The sequence below is a fragment of the Lactuca saligna genome, chromosome 8, assembly GCF_052625555.1.
Source record: "Lactuca saligna cultivar CGN05327 chromosome 8, ASM5262555v1, whole genome shotgun sequence".
In the NCBI taxonomy this organism is placed as follows: domain Eukaryota; kingdom Viridiplantae; phylum Streptophyta; class Magnoliopsida; order Asterales; family Asteraceae; genus Lactuca; species Lactuca saligna.
The window spans coordinates 78,527,236-78,553,136 of NC_136424.1; the positions used below are offsets into that span (position 1 = coordinate 78,527,236).

At 33.6% G+C, this 25,901-nt stretch overlaps 1 protein-coding gene across 1 annotated transcript; it reads left to right on the plus strand.

Annotated features, from left to right (window-relative positions):
• The first annotated feature begins 15,279 nt into the window (after positions 1–15,279).
• On the plus strand, positions 15,280–16,457 carry LOC145011026 (protein TIFY 10A-like). The gene is made up of 3 exons (XM_078969640.1): positions 15,280–15,519; positions 15,646–15,994; positions 16,109–16,457. The coding sequence occupies exons 1-3, from the start codon at positions 15,369–15,371 to the stop codon at positions 16,218–16,220; spliced, it is 612 nt and encodes a 203-aa protein (XP_078825766.1). The 5' UTR covers positions 15,280–15,368; the 3' UTR covers positions 16,221–16,457.
• The last annotated feature ends 9,444 nt before the right edge of the window (positions 16,458–25,901 follow it).

Here is a 25,901-nt window from a genome sequence, read left to right on the forward strand (position 1 = left end):
TTACGGTTCATGAGATATGGCCAAAACACTGAAGAGGGGTCAAGCTGTCCAGCAACATCCTTCTTTCTTCAAAATCCAATATCCAAGCTTCCAATCACTAGTTCTGCTTCCTTTTCCACCCGAGCATGTCATTGTTGCTGAAAAATGAAATTCTAAACTAATTAAGCACCTTTTTTTTCATTAAATGAGACAAAAACAACAAAAAGTATTAAGATAATGCATGAATTTTATAACTAAATATGCCCATATCAGGGCCCATGGCTGTTATGGAAGTGGTGTAAGACTATGGGGGTAGCTGTAGGATACAAAAGGTTGATAGGTTATTATAGAGGGGTTGTAAGTCCATGATGGAGTCGTATCATTCACCAAGATGAGATAAACCATTATAAGATTGGTTGTTAGACTGTGGGAGAATCTCAGTTCATGCATGGGCCAGGTCGGGCCGTTATTGTTTTTTGACCACTCCCTATTGAGAATGAGGATTATTGGAAATATGACGGTTTTTTAGGCTTATATATCCCTCTGATGGGTGAGACCCATGGGCGAGGCCCACTCGATTATGTGCATCGGGTGAGACATATGGGCAAGTCTTATTTGGTTATGATAATATGGGTGAAACCCATGGGCTAGGCCCAGTCGGTTAGATTAACTTGGATGAGCAGACCATCCAAGAATTTTAGGATATGCATAGCGAAAGAAGTGATGGTCATAAACCTCCAGAACAATGATGGAATGATGGCGATATTAGGGTAATTTGCGATCTTGAGCGTCCTAACGGACTAGATAGTATCACAGTTGACCACGAAGTAGTAAGTGCATGGCTCCCTCTGATGGGACCTGGTAGTAATCGACATATTTTGGGTGTTATATCACATTTAGAGTTGTGATACTCTATCATCAGTAGATTGAATCTATACTATATTAGGCCGGAGTAGCCTTTATTGGTTAGACTCTTGGGCGGAGTCTCGTAGTGCGACCATGCATGAGATTTTTAGTCGTAGCGGTCGGTTAGGGTCTTTGCATCTCAATATAGTAGAAGGTAAGAATGGATGCATGAGATCTAGGATAGATCTAATATTCGACTCTTCGGTTATCTGATTTGAATTATATATTGGGTTGGTGCTTAGGTGCAAGCCTCACAATGGGAATCACCCTTGTTTTCAAATGAAAGGTCTTTTCAGCAGTAATGAATGGTCATGGAATTTTGTTTTCCAATGGTATCAGCAAGATAATTCAAGGTCGGAAGGGTTTCACTCGGTTTGTGTTGCAAAGTGGAGTCGTATTAATTATATTTCAAAATGGTTTTATATGGTAGGAATTCCGGCAAGTCATTAGATTTTTGGATTTTAGGCAGAGCAGTGTTGGTTTTTCTTCATTGGTTAAAGTAAGTAAGGCAAGGTTTTGTTCATCATCAAGGTATTTGAGTCCTGCTAAGGTTGGGTTTGATTGTAGTATTGGAAGGCCTTCGTATGTATGAGTCGACTTCTTATTCGGTATTGGGGTTGTGGAAGAATTGTCCAAGTTGTCTAGCGTGTCTGGAAGGTAGTAAGGAGTGATTTCGAGGACTAAATCTAATTTAAGTGGGGGTGAGCTGTAACACCCATTTTCGAGTATAGATCGATTTAGGGTTTCAAGGAGTCAAAAGGTCAAAATTTTGAAGTAATGGGGTCTTACGATGTGACCTTTGAGTGGTCATGACATGAGAAGGGTTAATACATAAATTATGTTCCGGACTGATCTCTCGACATGAGAATTGATGCACCCAAAGCCCATGTTCTTTTAGGATTTCATTCATATTTAAGCCCCTCTATACCCATTTTAGGGTTCATTATTAGCCTCCAAACCCCCTTTCACGTTAAAAAAAACCATAACATCCATTCCTTTCTTGATTCTTGGCCTTTTAGAGCATTTCTTAGTTTGAAGAAGAAGTGAGAAGAAGAAGAACAATGTGATCTTTTGATGAGGCTTGTAAGGAATCATCATCATCATTATCAACATCATCATCATCACCTCACATTGTTTCTAGACCCTTATAAGTGTTATAGCTTCAACCTTTATTGTTGTTTGTGGCTAGGGGTGTGTTCAGCAAAACTAGCTGGTAGCGGATAACAGGTAGCGGTTAGCGGGTTGCTGGTAGCAAGTAGCGGGTAGTGTTTGATTTTGGAGTGTTTTCTTGAAATTTACTCCATGTAGCTTTTGATTTTGGAGTGTTTTGTTTAGGTTAAAAGCTAAACGCTCCTGTTGCCGAACGAAGTTTTTCCTTTTTTACTCGCATTTTCTTAAAATCTAGAAGCCAGAAGTTGCTAAACGTTGTGTAACAAACACACCCTAGATCTAAGTTTTTCCCCACTTTGATCCTTGATTAAGAAAGTTTGAATGATTGGAAAGCAAAAACTTGGCAACTTTATGGGTTATAAGGGTCTTTAGAGTGTCATGAAGTTTAGATCTAGTGAATGGTTGGATTTTGGAACCTTGCATGAAAGTTGGATGACATTTTCTTCATTATTGATCCAAATGAGATCTAGACATGTATTAGTCATACATGTCCATAAAGCATTGACTTTTAAGTGTATTGTGGAGTTATAAGACCATCTGGAAATTTATAGTAAAAGGCTTAAAGGATTAAGGACTTAAATCCTTGGATTTTGGCTTCAGACTGTGCTCACAACATGAGACATAAGGTCTCACGATCTGAGATTTGTAGACCCTGTTTTCTGTTGAGATATCTGAGGCTCACGACGCAATGTGACAGAAGGATGTTCACATCGTGAGGTTAGCTCCGGTGATTTTTCATGTCTGAGTTGGTTGAGTTGAGTTGAGATGAGTTGGAATCAGACTGATTGGGCTCTCACGACGCACCGAAGGGTTGGTCATGATGCGAGGCTGAATAGTTGACATTATGGGCTGTTGACTTTTGACATTGTTTAACTTTTGGTCAAGATGGCTGATTTTAGTAAAAAAAAAATCATTTTCATGATAAAATACAAAATTAACTACTCGATACTACAAATGATATTGTATTTCTTAAATGAAGAAAGTAACTACCTCGAGATGTTTCTTGAAATAAAAGATATTAAGGCCTTCAATATTCATAAAAACCATAAACTTATTTTGACATCGTTCCTACGCCATGAAATTTGAACACAAATTAAGTTCAAATATATAATTAAATCAATAGTATAAATCATATATGAAATTACACACTTTACATAAAATTTTCATCATTAAGGTGGCACTCTTTAAAAATTTTGCATTATTCATTCAACATTGTGTTGATTAGTCGTGTAATGGGATGATCTTACCTCTATTAATTTAGAACCAAACTAGTCGTCTAGCCCAAAAAAGAGAAACAAGATATTTAATCAAATTAACCCTATAACATAAGTATCGGGATGTTACTATAAAGTTAAGTTGATGTTCACTCCACCCAACACCTTGAGGCGATCTTCAAACAAATAAACTTGTCAATGGGAGTATTAACAACAACAACAACAACAACAACAACAACAACAACAATAACAATAACAATAACAATAACAATAATAATAATAATAATAGTAATAATAATAATAATAATAATAATAATAATAATAATAATAACAATAATAATAACAATGCTTACTTTGTTACTTTTTAATTCTCTCAACTGCTATTGATATATAATTGCTTTCCATTCTACCTTTTACCCATTTTTACTTCTCTATTGTAATTGCTTTCCATGCTGCCTTTGACCCATTTTTACTTCTCTCTTGCAACAGCCATCGACCTACCTTTTTGAGTAAAAGAAAAAATGTATTTGTTTCTTTTTCCAACCACACCTCTTTCTGAAAATCATTACAACTTAACAGATCAAAGATTGACACTTAGAAATCGAAAAAAAATAAGCATTAATTGATTTGTGCTAAAAATTTGCAATTAAGATTAATATATCAACTTCAGCAAAAAGAAAATAAGATATGTGACACCTTGTTCTGAAAATATACGTTTATGGGTTTCAAAGGCCAAGATTAGGGGCGTTTCGGCCTTTTATGGGTTTTGAGTTTTTATTCGAGAGGTTTTGGGCTGGGGAGTGTCGCTAGGAGTGTAGGGCTTCTCTCCACCTTTTCGTGGATATAAAGTCCGTCAGAAACGGACTTGGAACAAAGGAGTTATGACACTTTGAGTTATTGATAGAAATGGACCCTTATGGAAATAAATGGCAAGAAGAACCATGCATGCAAAGTGGAAAACGCACGAGTACGCCCATTGTATAAGGGTAAATGATCGCGGGTGCCTTTTGGAGTACGGCCAGAGTACAGGATGTACGCCCAGCGTACGTCCAATGTCCAGAAACTCTAACTTTAGGGCATGCCATTATATAAAGAATATATTGGTTCAAGCCCTAGCCTCCTTATCCGTTCCCTTACCCTCAGAAAACCCTAGAACGTCTCATTCCCTCATTCTTGAGTGATTTTCTCCTTAAGAAGCTCATTTTGGTGGTGTAAACTTGGAAAAGGAAAGGAAGAAGTTGACAAGGAAGAACTTTCGAAGTTGGAGCTCATATATCTGGATTAGCATCATCATTTGGGACTTGTGGAGGTATAAAGTTCATAACTTTACTTAAGGATGCATAGATCTAGTGTAGGGAAGTTTTGGAGTCATTTTGTGCCCCAAGATTGGACCTTTATAATGAAATCTTGTTTTTGAGCTTGGGGTTGCCATCCTCAAGGCTAAGAGTGTTTCATGAGCAGTAAAGTTTCGAACTTGATGCTCCATTCATAATCATGCATGAGATCTAGCCCTCTTTATGGAAGTAGAATATTATTTTTGGATTTTGGATTGTTTGGATTGTTTGGGATAAGTAAAGTCACCAAGTCAGTGACTTTATGGAGTAAGACATGGAAAAGGACCTGGATCTGAGTTTGTAGCCTTTGGAGTGGAGTAATAAGCGCTTAATGGAAAAAGGACTTACCAGGGGAATTACACTGAGCGTACATGAAGGTACACCCAACGTACTCACCATCTTTCCTGTACGCTTAGCGTACGTAGAGTACGCCCCGGTTACTTATCAATTTTGGGCTTATAGAGTTTTGGGCCTTGGGTTGGGCCAAGCAATGGACTTTGGGTCGTTGGGCTTCAGTGGGCCATCAGGAGTCAGACGTTTTGGGCCAGGAACATGTTTGGGCTTAGGTAAGACCCATTAAAGGGGTTGGGCCTAATTTAGCAAGTTGGGCCACTTGTAGGCCACTAGTGGACTTGGAAAGCCTACCTAGTGTTGGGTTTTGTTTTGAGGATTGGGCCTTAGTTCTGGATCATACTGGGTCAGGGGTAAAATGGTCATTTTACCCCATGTATGGATTAAGGATTATGGTTTGAGATCTAATTGCTAATTAGGTATATTGTTTGGTAGAGGCAGCGAGGGAATTCATGTGGGAAGTTTCGACAGTGCGAGGTGAGTTTTCTCACCATACCAATGGTTCTAAGGCACCAAGTCCAGCCTATTTTATGATAGTTGGTATACTTGCTGTGTAGAGGTGTGTGGTATGTATATGATTGATAATGGTAGAGATAGCCTGTGTGGCTAATGGTAGAGATAGCATGTATGGCTAAGAGTAGAGATAGCCTTGTGGCTAATGGTAGAGATAACTTTATAGCTAATTGATATGTGTTATGTGGTAGAGGTAGCTTTATAGCTGATTGATATGTGTATGTGGTAGAGGTATGTTTATAGCTCATTGATATGTGTATGTGGTAAAGGTAGCTTTTATAACTTGCATGTTATGTGGTTGTTGTGTGGGGTATGCTCTGGGTACTCACTAAGCTTTGTGCTTATAGGTTTGTTTATGGTTTCAGGTACTTCAGATTCCAAGGGCAAGGCGTGATGGCGCGGCGTGCACTCTCTCACAGACTTTTTGGGACACTCTAATGTTTGGAATAAATGTTGTATTAGACTTATGTTTTGAAAACAATTATAACTGGATTTCTTAATGTATGACATCATGTTTGCTTATTCTAAAATGCAAATTATACCTTGAAAATTGGGTCGTTACAAGAGAACTATTAACCCAAAAAATTAAATAAATTTTCTTGTATCAAAGGTAAAAGAGACATCATCAGAAACAACTTAAACTCATAACCTTTATACATGCATATCTAGCTTTCACCATCACATATGTCTCGTAAAATCTAGGAAACCCCTTCCTTCCTTCATAAAAACTTAGATGTATATGCAACTATATATCAAGTAGCATAATATGGGTTAGTGCTTGAATTATTCATACCTGATGAAACCGAATTATGCCAGGTTACCATCTGCAAGTGAAAATAACCAATGAAATTGCTAATTGGTAAGCATTAGTGTAAACATTGATAGATCAATGAATATAATAGTTTATTTACCTATATGTTAAAATGATCGCATTCTTGTTGGAAATCATAACATAACATAATCAAAGCTGTGAAATTAGAGAAAAATACGATGAAACCTGAGAAATTAGAATTTTTTTTTTGAAAAATCAAAATCCAATCCCAAAACTTACCTTGTCGACAAAGTTGGTGTATGAAGAGAAATTGGGAGAGAAAGAGAGAAGAGCACTCATAAAGTTAGGTTAGGTTAAAAAAATTTAGAGCGAAGTTGAAAGAAAAGCAAAAGGAAAGTGTATATGTGTAGATAGAAAGTGACTGTGTGTAAGCCCTAACCAAAATTGTGAGGTAGAGAATGTAAGAACGAACCCAAAATCATGAGAGATAGACGAATAACAAAGATTGAGTCCACATTCAGACCTTTAGAAGTCGAATTGGTAGTTCATGAAGATGCACAACTGAACAAACATACAATGTTGATGGCAGATTCAGAAAATATGAGATCCAAGCCACGATTAATCAACAAGTTTGGAAGATGTTAGATTGAATCTATCTGCAGAGAAGGAAGAAGCAAAGAGGTGGAGAGACTAGATGAGAAGCAACGACCACAATTTCTCTCCAAGTATCCTTTTTCTAGACGAAATCGAACACCTCCAAAACATATTAAAGAAGATTTTCGATTTGAAATTGAAACGTAGTAGGAAATAAAGTGAAAGCAGCTACTCCAAAAAGATAAATAAAAAATACCCTATGGAAACCAAAATTCATCATAAAAATTACAGAAAGTAACGCTACCTTGATTTGTTTTTCCTAGGGTGTCGTCGATGGTGTCTCCGATTGAAGTAGATGAATGTTCGAAAATGAGGAAATTTAGGTGTTTGTCTAGTGAAAGAAATAGATAGATGTGTAGATGTTGTGGAAAAAATTGATTGAAGCTAAAAGCGGTGAAGGGACCCTAGTACCATCGACTCCTGGTGAGAGTTATGGGAAAAATATGGAATCAAATATAGAAAAGAAGTATTTATATGAAGATGGTTTCCATGGAGATGGTGGAAACCAACTTAAGATTGAAGATGAAGACCTTCACTATTGGTCACAGATTATGTGTCCACCTTCTTTAGTGTCATCAACCGGTTCATGTTGGAAGTGAGTGATCAGATGAGCAGATGCGGAGAGGCAAGAGGGATGATGTATTAATGAACACACCTTGAGAATCGAATCAAATAGACATACCTAGAAAGACATTTGACGATGTTCGATTCACCTACAAATAGATTTGAGTCGGTGGAGGACACCATCTTGAAAAGAAAATGGTTGGGTGATACCGACGGTGACATTAAGCAATGCACCAAAATAAATTTGGAACCAGAGTATCATGCCACGTTAGTGGTCTATGTTTAGGTGCAAGACAGATGAAGGTTTACAGGGACTTTAACATATATAATAATCTCTACAAAGGAATAAAAGTGACATATATTAAAAAGTTATGTGGAAAATGTATGAAGGAAGGAAAAGTATGTGGATCGACAACTATTGTGTGGACGTGTGGACAGTGTTATTTTATGAGGATTACTAAGAGAATAGGTTGTTTAGTAATGTAAATATGTTTAACCTCACACAACTATCGTCATTTTCATATATTCTCACTAATTGTTATTCATTTTTGTTCTCACACATCGTTTTTCACTCATTTTCATTCTTATAGAATATAACTCAATAAACATTCTGACAGAATGAGAATATTAATAAAAAGTATATAATAACCTTATAGACGCTTTAATTAGTAAAAATGTGTGACAATGACAATAGTTATATAAGATTGAATGTATTCAAATTATCAAACAACATATTTTCTTTGTCATTCTCACAGAATAACATTGTCCATACGTCCTCACAATAGATGTCAATCCACATTTGAACCCGACTCTCTCTCTCTCTCTCTCTCTATATATATATATATATATATATATATATATATATGGGAAAAGTGAATATACCCTTAGGGTATATAACTTAGGTACCCAAATTCACTATACTACATCGTTTTGTATCATATATATACATTGTAGTTGTCCAATCTTCTTATAATTCAACTTCTAACTTGATTTACTTCCAAGATTTTTATCAATTTCACATTTATATTCCTCTTACATAATTTTGATTTTCAACTATAATATATATAGCCTAGTAGGTGTTCGGCAAAAAGATGTGATGTAAGAGGAAGATAATAATGAAATTTCAAAATTTTTGAAAGTAAATCAAGTCAAGGGTTGAACTTTAAGAACATTATAATGAATATCTTAAACAAAATGACGTATTATAATGAGTTTTGATACCTAAGCTTATATACCTTTAAGGGTATATTCACTTTTCCATATATATATATATATATATATATATATATATATATATATATATATATATGGGAAAAGTGAGTATACCTCACAGCAGGACATAAGCTTAGGTACCCGATATATAATACGGTGTCGTTTCCTTTATGTTTTTATTTTATAGACATCGAGTTTCTGAGTAACCCCACAAACATTGTTTTTGTTTTATTTCTCAGATTCAAAGAGGAACATATTCGTGATCTTCACCCGTCCACGACGATGGTTCCTGGGAATGGGTTCACCAAAAACCCCAAAACAAACCTCGCATCGTCGTCTGTTTCGCAAGCCTTCACCATCGAAATCCGGATATTCTCAGCCACATTTAAAATTCGATTATTGATCAGTATCGAAAAAAGAAAGAGCTTCCTGTGGCTTCAAGTTGGTTCGAAGAATCTTTCAATCGGGCCTCACTATTTCAAGAATTTGTGTACTCTTTAACATCCATCGATCTCGCTGCTTGCTTGTCCAACAAATTCATCAATTCCACTCTTTATCCAACCAGATTCGTTCAATTCCACTTTGTATCCAACTAAGATTGTGAATTCAACTCTGATTAATCATGTGACAAATTGAGGCATTTTTCAATTTTATCTTTTTTCAATTTGCTCCACCTGCGCATCAGGTGAGATTACATTAGATTGATTCCCATTTTTGTTTTTTACTTATTTCATTAGACTGAGATATCTGATCACCAGGTGTTTGATTAAATGCACCAGTGAACTTTTTTTCTCAAAATGGCTTAAAAAGCATATGTTGTTATGAGAAAGGGTGTTATCACTCAAAACGTGAATTTACGCTTTGTGCCCTTGGTCCACGTGTAACTTGTTCAGATTCTCCATTTGTATGACTTTTCACAATGGCTTCTTTTATCTTGCACAAGTATTACACGTCACTCCTTCATTATTTTGAACAAGTTTACTACTTTAAAGCAAAAGCACAGACTCCTATTCAGTGTCCAAAAATGAACAAAGTCATACTCCCTGAAAATCAAGTCACATTAGGGAAGAGGTAAGAAGCAACCCGACACTGCCTCAGTCCCACATTGTTCCTCCTTTTTTGTTGGTGTAAAAAAAAGTTGTAATTTTTGTCTAGTCATGTTATCTCATCATCTCACGTCCTGTTCGATTCTTGATATTTTTTTTTTTTATTTTTTTTTTTGTTTCAGGTTTACCAGGAACTACAAAACCAAAATGGAGCGTTATTTCAGAAGATAACCACTCATAAACAATGCAGTAATGCCATTTCAGCAACATTATTTCACAAATATGATGTTGGATGACAACCCTAAAGTGATGGTGAAAACTCTCATCAAACTCCTGAAAACAAACTGAATTCAGGGTATTCTGACAATGAAAAGAGCAATAATGAAGCTGAAGAGGGTACCAAAGATAAGAATTTAAATCTTCTAATTCTATTAGCAGTTGAAATGGGAGCTAAAAATTATGACACTGAAAGAAAGCCAAACTGTAGTTCAAGATTTTATCAAGTTTAACTTTCCTCAACAATGTTGCTTTTAGAGATTTTAGTTTACCTTTTATGTTTTTATTTCTAATGTTTTGTTGGTAATATGATTGGTAAAAGTAATGTGTTTGTAATACTACTTTTTTGATTTTTTTTTTGTTTATGGATATTGATATGTTTCTTAATAAAATTTGAGTTTTTTGTTGACGTTCCTAGTTTCCAGATTTTTAATTATTTTCCAGATTTCCTATTTGGTTGTATTTAGTCACTGTGTTTTGTACAAGCCTCACTAAACACATTTGTCTATGCAATATGTATCATTCGTTGGTGTGCACAAATAATAGTTCGCTTGTTTAGGCGTAATAGGTACAAAATTGACTTTCTTTATTTTTTTATTTTTTTGTTCATGGATACAATTTTATAAAATTGACTTTCCCTATATATATATATATATATATATATATATATATATATATATATATATATATATATATATATATATATATATATATATATATATATATATATATATATATATATATATATATATATATATATATATATATATTGGTCGATGTATGCTTAGCCTAAATAAACTTTTTTTTTTATCTAATATACTTGGTTGTGTTTTTATAATGGCTGTCATCACGTAGGGAGCCAACCTCAATTTCTTTTTTCGGTTTGATTTGAAGGCAGTTCATGGAGTTTGATGAATAAATTGATAACAAAATTGTTCCTATGATAATTGTTGGTCGACAATGTAAGCAAAAAGACCAGGTAAATTATATCACGAGAATAGATTGGTAGAAATTTAAAATAATAAAAAAATGTATATTTAATATTCAATAAGAGATATAATAGTCAACTAATAAAAATAAAGATTTCAAAAAATTATAAATCAAAATGTTTAAAAATATTTAGAATAAAGATCTCGATAATTTTGATATTTTAAATGTTTATAAAATAAAAATATGATATTTAAAAATTAAATTCTCTAAATGATATATATATATATATATATATATATATATATATATATATATATATATATATATATATATATATATATATATATATATATATATATATATATATATATATATATATATATATATAGCGAGGTAGAATAGAAAACCATAATTAACCAAGAAATCAATATTTTTTTATAATTTTTAGAACTTATTTTTTTAATTAAAAATACAAAAATTCATAACTTTTTATCATTTTTCTAATAATATCAAATTCGATAATTTTTTTTTTCCGTCAAATTCCCAATGTGAATCTTTGAAAATTTCCAATATGAATCTAACTTCACACAGTGAATCCGAAAAATATATTTAACATTAACAATGTTAAGTTATTAATTTAAATATTTTTAGTTATTTTTTCGATAAAGAATAAATTTTAAATTTTAAAAAAAAATATTTTGTTACTTGGAGAACAATAATTATGGTTTTCTCTCTCTCTCTCTCTCTCTATATATATATATATATATATATATATATATATATATATATATATATAATTTTTAATTATTATTATTATTATTATTATTATTATTAAACTTCAAACAAGTCAACAACGACACTAGACTTACACACCTAACACCTAACCTAACCCATTAATCAATTTTTAATCTGCAAATGCAAACAATAAGTCAAACCTTTAGTTTTTTCTTTCAATAACAATAATATGTACAAATATATTTGAAAGGTCGACAATTTGACAAATTCAAACATATGCTATCTAAGCACCTAAGACATTCAAAATAAATTAAATTTATTACCATTTGATTAATTCTACTAAAAAGTTGTTATAAAGTATTAAAGTCTATAAAATTTAATAAAACATATTCATAATATCTAACTTATATTATAGTTAATAATTAAAATGTTTTCCCCCCATTAATTTTCATATCCATTAAATTTTAATATTGCATCTCATAATAATATAGTTGATCAATTATTGTTCCCTTGATAGTTTCTTGCCAGTCGTTGGTTCTTTTTTATAAAATTTATCCTTTCCAAAAATAGTTTAATCCATTAGACCACTTGATATAGTTTAATCCATTATGACATTTGTTACCATTCCATATTTACTTAGTTATCTCATTAAGAGTATATTAGAGCATCTCTAATGCAAGTTTATTTATAGCTTTTTATTATTTGCTTGAATACTTAATATTATTAAGCACCATTGAAGAGGATAATTTTTTTGCTTTTTTATTGACCACTCAATATATATTAAGTGGTCAATATAATATAAATTTTTATCCAATCTAACCCTTTATCTTTAAGAATATTATATTTTAACCACATAATTTTATTTTAGTTGAAATAATATTTATTTCTTTAATATATAATTATTTATATTAGATGTTACAAATGTTTATATATTATAACTATAGTAAAGATTAATATAACTATATTTTAATAAAAATATGTTCTATTTAAAAACAACTAGTTAAATGAAGGGGTTATAAGAAACAATTTATATACATATGGATCAACTAGTGGAACTTTTAAAAAAAAAATGCTATGTTGAGGTTAACCATTGCACATGTAACATAATTAGAGCTTAAAACTAATAGAATGGTGATTTAACAATAACTTTAGATTATAAGACAACTCAATCATTGGAGATGCTCTTAAGAATATATCGTATAAAATTAAATTGAATGGTGTAATGATGATATGTATCATAATATTAATAGGTAGAAATATTTATAGACATAATAAGTAGGGACCAATTTAATTTCACTTTTTTGTCAATTTCAGCACCATCTCATTTTTATATCACTCTCTTACTTTTAAAAACTCATGAAACGATCACACTTTCTTTCTTATTTCTTATTTATATTTGTAAATATATTTTATAAAAATATTATATTTATTTTTTAGAGAATTAAAAACCTTAAATTATAGTACTTTTTATTTTGGTATATATATAATTTGATCATAAATTATATAAACTAAAAAAATGAAGAAAAACATTTTCTAGCCGTTAGCCAATCAAAGAAGGGAAGAGTGTGGGGACACTTACCTACGCCAAAAAATCATTACCTTAACTGCACACATGATGTGGTGTTTCCTGGTGCGATGAAACTCCAACTCAACAAACCGTATTGTATGGTTAGACCATACTGTCCGACCTTAAGGCTAAGGGATGTGGGATATCACTTACACTTACTTTTTCTATGTCAATTCATTGATACATCATCTTCCCATCACTGATAAAAAAGTTGTCATAACTTACTCTCCTTGCTCTTTTTAATATTCAAATATATATAAATAATATATTAATATTATATTCTATTTATATGGAATTTAAAGCTATGAATTTAATATCTTTTATTATATATATATATATATATATATATATATATATATATATATAATTAAAAAAATAGGAGAAACAACATTGGTGAAAAGGAATCGGACGTGGGTTTTCACCGCACTTCGCACACCACACGACTCGTGGTCTAAATGCCAATTAGGCATATCATATCATTAAGCTCTCATTGAACTATACAACATAGATGTTCTAAATATTACTCATAAATATCCCAATCATTGTGGATGTTAAAAAAGATATGAGTAAATGACAACTACCCTAAATCCCAAAAATTTCCACAATAAAAGCAAAAGTTATGTTTAAAGAATTTGTTCTCCTTCCAGAGCTCTAAAGTTTAATTCTTCAATATTGGCAAGATTCAACACTTGAATTTCCAAGTACAAAATTTATTTTCTTAACATGGATACTTGTTACATTTTCAGATTTCCGGGGTCACACAAGCCACAAAACTTTCCTTCATCCATAACCTACATCTTAATTTGCTATATATGTTGATACATGGATTATAGATCAACATGAACTTGTTACATGTCAAAGACAAAGGAAAGCTACCTAACTTCAACATGCATATGCATTTGCTATCTTAAAGGAGAGTTACATAAAAGTCATGATGGGCTAAAAGCGCTCATAAACCACCAATGCCCAACCATTTGATCCAATTTCCTTTATTATTTGCGGTTCTGATTTTAACATGTTGGGGTTTTTCTAGAATATTTCGTTTCCATCTATTTTCGTGTGTAGGTAAATTACAAACTTATCATTAATATTTATCAGTCACATAATTTTTAGATATTTGTTGGAATCACCTTTATAAGGGTGGGCCTTTTATTGAAAATCCAAAGAATATTGGAACATATATATATCGAGTTTTCTGTTGAAGCATGTGCTTATATAAACACGGTTTTTACTTTTTACTTCCATTAATACATCTTTTTATTCAAAAAAAAAAGTTTTATCATTTTCCTCATCTTGAAAACGACTTTAATTTGAACGATTAGATGATCTCTTTGATTTGAATAGGGTTCGCGTCCAAACCGTGTTACAGTCATTAAAAAGGACCCCGACATCAAAGTAATCTCCATTCTTCAAGTAAAGTTGTAATTAGTAATTTATTAACAGTATAAATAAATAAATAAATATATAATATCCACATGGGAAAGACATAATGCCTATGATTACTTTATGTACGTATTTTATATACTATATAGCATGTGATTGCGCGTTGGTCCACACGGTTAGGAGCCACGCGTCGAGCTTTGGTGGCTATTTCATTTGTGTTTATTATTTATTATTATTATTATTATATATTATATTATATTATATTATTATTATTTAATAGTATTTGTATTTGTAATTAGCAACGTGTTTTGGCGTTGCTACCCATGTGCATGTGGGTGGTGGACGGCGACTTCCACTCTTTCCAAACCATATTTTTATAATCCATTTTTATGCATGTGTTGTATCTATTTTATATCAATTAAAGCTACCCAATTATGACCCTTGATATGATGCCATAAACAAATATTCTAGAAATCAATGGTGAGATTGGAGCAAGGGTATAATGGGAACAGAAAAAAAAGGTCTGCCGTTGTAGCACGAGGTAAACAATATCGGAATAAAAAGATTAATAAATATAAGGGGGACAAGGTGGGTCCGTGGAAGTTGCCAAGAACACGACTCCATTGCAATGCTTTTCAAGATTCATCACCCACTATATATGTCACAAGCCAATTAATCACCTTTCCTCAACTTAAACACCTTAAGTTTTCAGATTCATAGCAGGGTTTCCTTTTCCTTTTCCTTTTTCTTGTTCTTGATATTATGTCTACTTCATCGGAAATTGTGGATTCCGGTAGATTTTCCGGCCAGAATATGCCGTCCAGAGCTCCGGAGAAGTCCAGCTTCTCCCAGACTTGTAATCTGTTCTCTCAGTACTTGAAGGAAAACGCCACTTTCCCAGATCTGACTCTTGGTAAGTTTTTTATTTTCTTGATTATTCCAACAATCAGAAGCTTTTAATTAGTTCTTGGATTATTTAACTTAAACATGGTTTCTTGAAGGTAAAGATTAATTTTTTATGGTTTATAAATTTGTTCAGGTAGGAGGACAGCACCATCAACTGCCACAATGAATCTTTTCCCGATGGCTGAAACCACACCGACGCCTGTCCAGCCGCAAACCACCGCCGGACAGAATCAATCAAGACCGATGACCATCTTCTACAACGGTCAGGTCATCGTGTTCAATGATTTAGCTCCAGAGAAGGTTAAAGAAATCTTGATGTTAGCGGGGAAAGGGGTTCCCCAGAAGCCCACAAAACCTGAAGAACTTTCGAATAATATGGTGCATGATAGTATCAAGATTCAACGTCCTCAGCCTGTTGTTGCAGATCTTCCGATAGCAAGAAAAGCTTCCCTCGCTAGATTCTTGGAGAAGAGGAAAGACAGGTAATTAATGAACAAACAAATCAAGACCTAATAATTATTCGATCATACAATTAATTTCTTACATGTTTAATTGGATTCTGATAAACAAAAGTTTGTTTTGCGAATTTATTACAGAATTACGGCTCGATCGCCATACCAAACGCAAGGCGATTCAAAGCAAGAAGATAGCAAGACGTGGCTGGGACTCGGTGCACAATCACATATCCAATTTCAGCTGCAACGGTGATAATAACGTACGAGTGTTATCATATTTAAAGATGGTTCAACGAATCGCTCAAGCATGTTAATTACGTTTAGGATCGATGATGTTTTTTTAATCATGTTCTTTTTTACGGATGTCCGGATTAACTACAGAAATTTCTAACCTGTTTTTGCGCCTTTCTTGCCATGAGAGACGTATTGTAATAGTAGTAGTTTTACATGTGATATGGGGTTAATGGAGGTATACTATTATTCTTTAAAAGTGTCGATTGTTTGGTGTGTTATTTTTGCACGACTCTTGAATCAAAACATATGTGCAAACATGTAACATGTGGGTGGGAAGTGGGAAGTGGGAAGTGGGAACCTAATTCGATGATATGTTAAATTAACTTTCTGGTGTTCGGCCAGATTTGACTCCATTAGTAGTATACCAAAAGCGACCCAAACAATATACAAATTAATTAAAGAAATAAAAAAAGAATATGTCTTACTCTTACTGTCTTGCATTCTTTGCTAATTTTTAATGTTCTTAATTTCTCCAATTTGTATAATCAAGCCTTCGGGTGGTTAATAAGAAAACAAGATCAAAAAAGTATGTTAGCTATGGTTGACAAAACAATATATTATTCAATATATAGAAATCAACTTTGAACAAACATTGTATTTGGAGTCGTTAAGATTTATGATTATTGTATATGTTTTTATCTTTAAAAGAAAATCAATGTTTTTCGTTTGGTAAGGATTAAATAATTGTAAAAAGTATTAGCTAATTATATATAACAAGGTTCTAAAAAGTTTGTTATTTCACCTCAAAGTTTGTATTTGACGTCACGCTTTAAGAAAAAATCGTTTTAACTCATGCATATATAAAAATGAATTGTAATAAAAAAATATATAGAATTATTAAGGATAAATATCGTATTAGCCTAATGAATTTGTCGCGATTAATTTAAAATATCATTTTTTTTATTAAAAAAAACTTTAAAGGTATGAAGTCAATGTTTACCTGGTAAATAATCCTTTTATCTTTTATAATAGGTTACACCACCAACGTCTCCTTCTCATTCTTTCTAGCAACACACTCTCTATCTTGAACCACAGCATTTTTCCCAATTAACATGCAAATTACCAATTAAATAACCATAATATAGGCAGAAAAAAAAAATCAAGATCTTCATTACCTTTCACCAAACAACTCCCTTTACGCACCCATTTTATAAAAACACAACAAAACTCTTGTTCTTGAATCTCAAGAACAATGAAAGGTCATTTAGAATTTTTATCAAATATCTTATGTGCAGTCTTTTAAGCTCCACCTCAACATACGATTTTTAGTGGAGGAACCCTATTTTCAATTCAAATCACCAAAATAAATGTAATTTAACAAAACAAAACAGATTTAGATTCGAAAATGAGAAAACTCCACCCCTTTGTTGTGAAATCGAATAACTGTTATGGCTTTGTTCTTACCTAGATTCGTGAGTTTAATTGTGTCTGTGAAGTAATGATTGGAAAAGAAACAGTAACGAATTAAGAAATTTGCTCTTGCTTTATTCTTCTTCATTCGTACAGTACAAACATAATGAAGGAGATTAAGGAATATAATCCAGGTGTTCCAGAATTTCATTAAGGAATCGCCTCTACGAGGGGATTTTTTCTTGAGACATGGTCCAAAAGCTGCAAACCCATTTCAGTTTAAGATTTCACTGGTCGGCTATTAGCATGATGTTCTAGCGAGATCTTCCTACTTCTTTTGCGAGAGAACATACCAAACATTACCTCCATACATGTTCTCAACCTCGATTCTGGTGGCTCCACTATCGCATGTGCAGATGGTGGAGATGAAGAAGAAGTAGAAGCAGATGCCTAAAATGTCTTCAACAATGAAAGAAATGGAGACGAAGAAGATGTTGAATAATGGTGCTCAAAACTTCCAGTAGTTTCTGTCCCACTACTTAGTATTTAAGATTTCAGTTTTTGTTTTGGTAGCTGTTACTTTATTTCAAATAAGTGGTCTATGATTACCCATAAATTAGTATTAGCAGTTGCTTATTTCTAGCTTTGTCAGTTTCTTTTTTTTCTGATATTTATATGGCTGTGTACTCAATCAAATGTGGGCAGAATATTAAATAAGAGATCTTTTCACAGCAAATTGTTCTTAAGTTTTTTCCTGTTCTTCCTGTTTTGTACCAGAATTTCTTGTTTAAGTCTTTCTTTCTTCCAACAAAATTGGTATCAGAGCCGGTACAATGACAAGCAATGGTACAAGTTCTACAGCACAGCCATTGATTCCAGTTTTCAAAGGGGAGAAGTACCACCTTTGGAGTCTCAAAATGAAGACAATGTTGAAGTCCCAAGAGCTATGGGATTTGGTGGATAATGGGTATGCAGAACCAAACCCGGCACCAGCAGAACTAGATCAGCAATTACGAGAAACTCGAAAGAAGGATGCAAAGGCTTTATTCTTCATCCAATCAGCATTGGATGATGCGTTTTTTCCACGTATTGCAGAAGCAACAACATCGAACCAGGCATGGGCAATTCTGAAACAAGAATTTCTTGGTGATCGAAAAGTCATCAATGTCAAACTACAATATCTTCGTCGTGAATTCGAGACCTTGGGCATGAAAGAGAAGGAAAAGGTGCAAGCTTTCCTTTCGAGAGTCTCTGAAATTGTCAGCCACATGAGGTCATATGGTGAAAACGTTAGCAATGAAACCATAGTCAGTAAAGTTTTAAGGAGTTTGACCAAGGATTTCAATCATGTCGTGGCTGCAATCGAGGAAACAAAGGACCTGTCCACTTATACTTTTGATGAACTAATGAGTTCTTTGATAGCTCATGAAGATAGGATGAACAGGTGTTGTGAGAAAGTTGATGAGAAGGCGTTTCAAGCAATTGGGGATCAAAATAAACGAAGTGCAGAAAGTTCACGTGGACGGGGAAGAGGTGGATTTCGTGGTCGTGGCAGAGGAAGAGTTCAGTTTGGTGATCAACGCCAACAAAAAAAATCCCTCGATGTCAACATTGCAACAAACTTGGCCATAGAGAAGCTGATTGTTAGAACAAGCAGAGAGAACAGAACCCTCAATGTCGATATTGCAACAAACTTGGCCACAAAGAAGTTGATTGCTGGACCAAGAAACGAGAAGAACAAAATCATGCAAACTTTTCAGAAAAAATTGAAGAGGAAAGCAAGCTATTCATGGCACATTCTTCCACAGTTGATACATCTAATGGCGTGTGGTTTGTGGACAGCGGATGTTCAAATCACATGACAGGGGCAAAGTCTTTGTTTAAAGAGCTTGATGAGACTCAAAAGGGTGTAGTTTATTTTGGAGATGACAATGCATTACAAATTGAAGGACAAGGTACAGTTTCCATCAAAACCACTCAAGGTAATGCAAAACTTATTCATGATGTGCAGTATGTTCCTAAATTGGCCCATAATTTGCTAAGTGTTGGGCAATTAATGTGTTCTGGATTTTCAGTTACTTTTGATGATGGGTATTGTTTAATTAGAGAAAAAAAATCTGGCCAGCCCATTGCTAACATTCTAGTGACACAAAATAGAATGTTTCCACTTAAAATTTCAACCATGGAGAAGTGTGCTTTAGTTGCTACTAGTGAGTCAAGCATTTGGCATTTACGTTATGGTCACTTAAATATAAACGGGTTGAAATTGTTACATCAGAAAAATATGGTTTTAGGGCTGCCAAAAATAGATACAGTGGATTTTTGTGAAGGTTGTGTATATGGGAAACAGACTCGAAAATCGTTCCCTGTAGGTAAGTCTTGGAGAGCTTCTTCTTGTCTTGAATTAGTGCATACCGATGTTTGTGGTCCAATGACTGTTGATTCATTGGGTGGAAGTCGATATTTCCTATTGTTTATAGATGATTTCAGTCGCATGAGTTGGGTATACTTCATAAAAAATAAGTCAAAGACCTTTGATTGCTTTAAAAAATTTAAGGCTTTGGTAGAGAAAGAGAATGGGAATAACATAAAAGTTCTTTGTTCCGATAATGGTGGTGAATTTACCTCACGAAAATTTAATGAATTTTGTGAGTTTAATGGTATTCGTAGGGAATTTACAGCACCGCACACTCCAGAACAGAATGGAGTAGCAGAACGGAAAAACCGAACCATTGGTGACATGGCAAGAAGCATGATGGAGGCAAGAAATCTTCCAAATTTTTTTTGGGCTGAAGGTGTTGCAGCTGCTGTATACATTTTGAACATCTCACCTACGAAGGCTGTTCTAAATCGAACTCCCTATGAAGCATGGAAAGGTAAAAAACCGCAAGTAAGTCACTTAAAAATATTTGGGTGCATTGGTTATGCATTAGTCACATCATCTCGCACCAAGCTTGATCAAAAGTTAGAAAAATGCATTTTCATTGGCTATTCTACTTCCTCAAAAGCATACAGGTTATTTAACCCGATTAGTGGAAAAATTATTATAAGCAGGAATGTTGAATTTAATGAAGCAGAACAATGGAGTTGGAAGAATACAGAAACATCAGCCTCACCGGAATCTGTTCCTGTTACATTTGAGGTCAATAACTTCACAGATCCAGAAACAAGCAATTCTCAAAATGGAGATAATGTTGCACCACCTTCAACTCCACCTTCTTCACCATCAGGATCTTCTTCACCTCCAAGCTCTTCATCTGAAAGTCCTCCAAAAAAGTTTCGATCACTGGAGGATATCTATTCCTCATGTAGTTTTGCATTATATGCATCTGATCCTGATCCTATCTTTTATGATGATGCAGCACAGAAACAGGTGTGGCAAGATGCAATGGAAGATGAGATTGCAGCTATTCGAAAGAATGAGACTTGGGACTTGGTTGATTTGCCCAAAGAAAAAAATGTCATAGGCCTCAAATGGGTGTACCGTACAAAATACAATGCTGATGGTACAATCCAGAAGCATAAAGCTCGTTTGGTTGTGAAAGGGTATGCTCAGCAACACGGAGTCGATTACGGAGAAACCTTTTCTCTGGTTGCTCGTTTTGAAACGGTTAGAATTTTTCTTGCCTTAGCCGCACAATTAAAATGGAAAGTGTACCAATTTGATGTTAAATCAGCGTTTCTAAATGGAGAGCTAGAAGAAGAAGTGTATGTCTCGCAACCGGAAGGATTTTCATGTGGCGATGATAGCAAAGTGTACAGGTTGAAAAAAAGCCTTATACGGGCTTAAGCAAGCCCCCCGAGCGTGGTACAGCAAGATAGATTCATACTTTCAAGAAAACGGATTTGATAGAAGTAAAAGTGAGCCTACTCTGTATGTGAAAAAGCAAGGTAAAGCTAATTTTCTGGTTGTCTGCATCTATGTAGATGACATTATTTATATGGGGTCGTGTGAATCTATTGTTGCTGAGTTCAAATCTTCGATGATTAAAAAATTTGAGATGTCAGATATGGGCTTGTTACGTTACTTTCTTGGCCTGGAGGTAAATCAGCGTGATGATGGAATTTTTATTTGTCAAAAAAAGTATGCTACCGACTTGCTTAAACGATTCAGTATGTTGAATGCGAATCCGTGCTTAACGCCAATGAATATTAATGAATCACTTGTTGCAAACGATGGCACAAAGTTGGCGAATGTGAAACACTTCAGGAGTATAGTTGGAGGCTTGAACTACCTAACTCACACCAGACCTGATATTGCATTTCCGGTTAGCAAAGTTTCAAGATTTATGCACAGTCCTTCGGTTCATCATCTAGGAGCAGCAAAGAGGATTCTTCGCTATATTGCTGGAACAGTTGAGTTTGGGATTTGGTACTCAAATGTACCTAATCCAAAATTATGTGGATTTACTGATAGTGATTGGGGTGGTTGTTTGGATGATCGAAGGAGCACCTCTGGTTATGTTTTTTCTCTTGGTTCAGGTGTTGTTTCATGGAGCTCAAAAAAGCAAGATATTGTAGCACTATCCTCATCAGAAGCGAAGTACATTGCAGCAACATCATCAGCTTGTCAAGCAGTGTGGTTAAGAAGGATACTTGCTGATCTACTCCAAAAGCAAGTTGGTCCAACAGAAATCTTTTGTGATAATCAAGCAACAATTGCAATGACAAAGAATCCATCCTTCCACAGCAGGACAAAACACATAGACATCCGTTATCATTTTATTCGTGATTTAGTTGCTGAGAAAGAAATCATTTTGAAACATTGTGGAACTAATGAGCAAGTAGCAGATGTGCTCACAAAGTCTCTTCCAAGTGTCAAGCATAATTTCTTCAGGTTCCGTATGGGAGTAACAAGTTTTGAAGCAAGGGGGTGTGTTGAATAATGGTGCTCAAAACTTCCAGTAGTTTCTGTCCCACTACTTAGCATTTAAGATTTCAGTTTTTGTTTTGGTAGCTGTTACTTTATTTCAAATAAGTGGTCTATGATTACCCATAAATTAGTATTAGCAGTTGCTTATTTCTAGCTTTGTCAGTTTCTTTTTTTTTTTTTGATATTTATATGGCTGTGTACTCAATCAAATGTGGGCAGAATATTGAATAAGAGATCTTTTCACAACAAATTGTTCTTAAGTTTTTTCCTGTTCTCCCTGTTCTGTACCAGAATTTCTTGTTTAAGTCTTTCTTTCTTCCAACAGAAGAAGCTTGGGGGCATAGAAGTAGATTTCGTATGTGGAGAAACATATGTCCAATTGATGTAGATGAAGAAAAGCATAATTAAGGGTGGAGAAGAAGGTTAAAAACAAGAGGGTATAATGCAATTGATGGTCAAACAGTAGTCAACGCATACATGTTACTCGTTTACCCCATACCAAGTTAAATAAGGATGATAAGTTCGTTGCGCTTAAATGAAATTGCCTGTCTTACAAATGATTGGCTCATCACGGCTCGAAAAAGCTTGAATACCTTGTTGCCAAATCACGTCTAACATTATTTGAAACATTGGTATATAGTTTATGTCAGCAAGAAATTGAGAATAATCACACACAAAGATACAACATTTATGCGGTTCGGACAATATGACCTATGTCCATGGGTAGGTGAGAGTTTTCCTATTTAAAAGCTTGAAAAGGATGTTTGTTACAATACAATCAAATCCCTAGTTATGAACCGTTATATATAAACAAAACATACACATAAAATCTAGCTACAAAACCGAACTAAACATCCATTTCGTAAGCTACGAATTTGCCACACCCCCGAGGCGGCAAAACATATCGGACTATGCGACTTAGTTCATAGATCACAAGTAAGCTGAATATATAACACAAGCACAATAATAAACAAAACATCATTTGTATTCTGTAACACCCGTAGATTCGGCCTAGTTAATTAAGATATAATAAGCATTAAAAATGATTTTGTTTATCCAGGATAAATAATCTTAACCAAATTAATAGTTAGGGTTAACAATTATAACATATTTTACGTAATAAAGAATAATTATTTGAATATTATATGTTTCATGATTATTATAATACAATAAAATAAAAAAAATCAGTTGAATCGTCCGATATATATATATATATATATATATATATATATATATATATATATATATATATATATATATATATATATATATATATATATATATATATATATATATATATATATAGGAAGTATACTTCGTCCCGATCCCGATAATATAAATTTCGTCGAAATCTGAATCTGTATGAATAAGATATGATTTTTAAAAGATATAAAAGTCAGCCGCGCACAACAAATGTATGACATAAAAAGCTACGAATAGAATTGTTGACTTTTAGCTAATGCGACTAAAATGAAAATCGTAGTACTCATTAAAATATTAATTTTGAGAAAAAAAATGCCAAAAACAGTGTTCGTACGAGAGAGTTATGATTTTTGCAAAATTATTTAATTTTATAAAAATAAGGACAAAAATATAAATTCAATATTAGCCGACGGAGTCTAAACGAAAGTTATAGATTTCGTCGATAGTACGCGTGGATATAAAGAACGTAAAAAACGAAGTTCGTATGAACGTGTTATAATATTTAATATCACATTTACGAATCAAAATAAAGTGTAAATCACACACACACACACATACACACACACACACACACACACACACACACATATATATATATATATATATATATATATATATATATATATATATATATATCGTTAAGTACTTTCGACATTAGTTAAGTACAAATATTATTAAATATATTTAAAATAGTATTATAAAGGGGTGTTTGGTTATTTAAGTAATATAGATGTTGGTTTTTGAAAATTCAATTACTATAAATAAGAGCCTCTAAGCTCTCATAGTTTTTTTGCATCATTCTCTTGATTCAAGAGTATTTCTCTTCTTATCCCTCGAGCATTTCGGTCCCTCGTTATTCGACTTCTCTTTCTGTAGTTTTTAGTATAGTAAGGTGAGCGCTGAAGCGCTGCAAGAATTTTTCTTAGAAAGATTCAGCAATGAAGTTCTGCCCCTGTAGAGTCCGGCCCCTAGCTAAGTAAGTTATGCTACCTTACTTTAAATCTAGCTTATAATATCGTTATTATGAACCTATAAATAAAATTTATCAGTGATTCAAAGTCGTTATACTGATTGATCTACTTACGGGGATGATATCTAGGCTATGATTTAGTGAGGTGTTTAAAGTGGGATTTCCAAAAAGTATACTTTGTATACCAAACGAACCCTACCTCAGATATGATCCTACCTGGTTGTTCCTTACTTGATAGATCATGAAAGTAGACTTTGAGTTAATGATGAATCCAGAATAATAATTAGTCGCAATAAATATTAGACTAAAATTTAGTGGTGATAATACTAGGTTTCGTCGAAGGAAAATAGAATCGTTAGAACCAAAGCGCTGCCAGAGCTTGGAATCATTACTTTAACAGGTGAGTGCATAGTTACTTTTATCTTAAACATAGATATGAAGTATTTTATATAAACTATGTGCTCTATGTGCATATTATCCAGTATACTTGCAATCTATGTTGGATGAACGATTTTATACAACTCTTAAATGATTTAAACTATATATGTTATTATATCTACAAAATATGTTAGGTAAAACATTGGTAGATGAAATATGAGTTGGATGATGAGATGGGAGGTGATATAGACCATGAGATAAGGGTGAAAGGTGAACAATGAGAGAATCCTTTTTACCCAAGCATTGGCCCCGTTATCTTGCAGTGTATGGATGACAACCACAAACTATTCTAGACAGTCTAGTGGAACACTAGCAGGCTCGCAACCTGTAGGTGTTGTGAACGAGATGTTCACCCTGTGTACTCTAAAAAAACCCATCGACATTTATTACGAGTGGACTCTCGGAAATGATATTGTCAATAAATGAGATAAACCCTGACGACTATGCAGACTTAGTGCCTAAACCCTAGTAACTATGGATTTAGTGTCTGTTGAGTAAACCCTGACAACGATGGATTTCGTGCCTATTCCTTAGGACGATCCGTAGGAATGAATGAACAAGGAATAGTTGATTCTTAGGGTAGATACTTAAGAGTAAATAAGATAATCGGGATGGGTAATTAGGTTAATTGTTTGATGATTAAACATAATAATTATATTATTATGGGTTGAAAACCCTATGTACTCACCAGGTTTCCCAACCTCACCCACTCCAGCTTATTTGTATCACAGGTGTCGATATGAAGTTACATTACATTAAGAGATTAAAGAGATGTAGATCACTAGTGTAAATGAATGTAAGTTCTG

Coding starts and splice junctions, on each gene's coding strand:
- LOC145011026 (XM_078969640.1), top strand. CDS start 15,369: ATGTCTACTTCATCGGAAATTGTGGATTCCGGTAGATTTTCCGGCCAG. Junction 15,520..15,645: donor TTTCCCAGATCTGACTCTTG/GTAAGTTTTTTA, acceptor AAATTTGTTCAG/GTAGGAGGACAGCACCATCA. Junction 15,995..16,108: donor TTGGAGAAGAGGAAAGACAG/GTAATTAATGAA, acceptor AATTTATTACAG/AATTACGGCTCGATCGCCAT.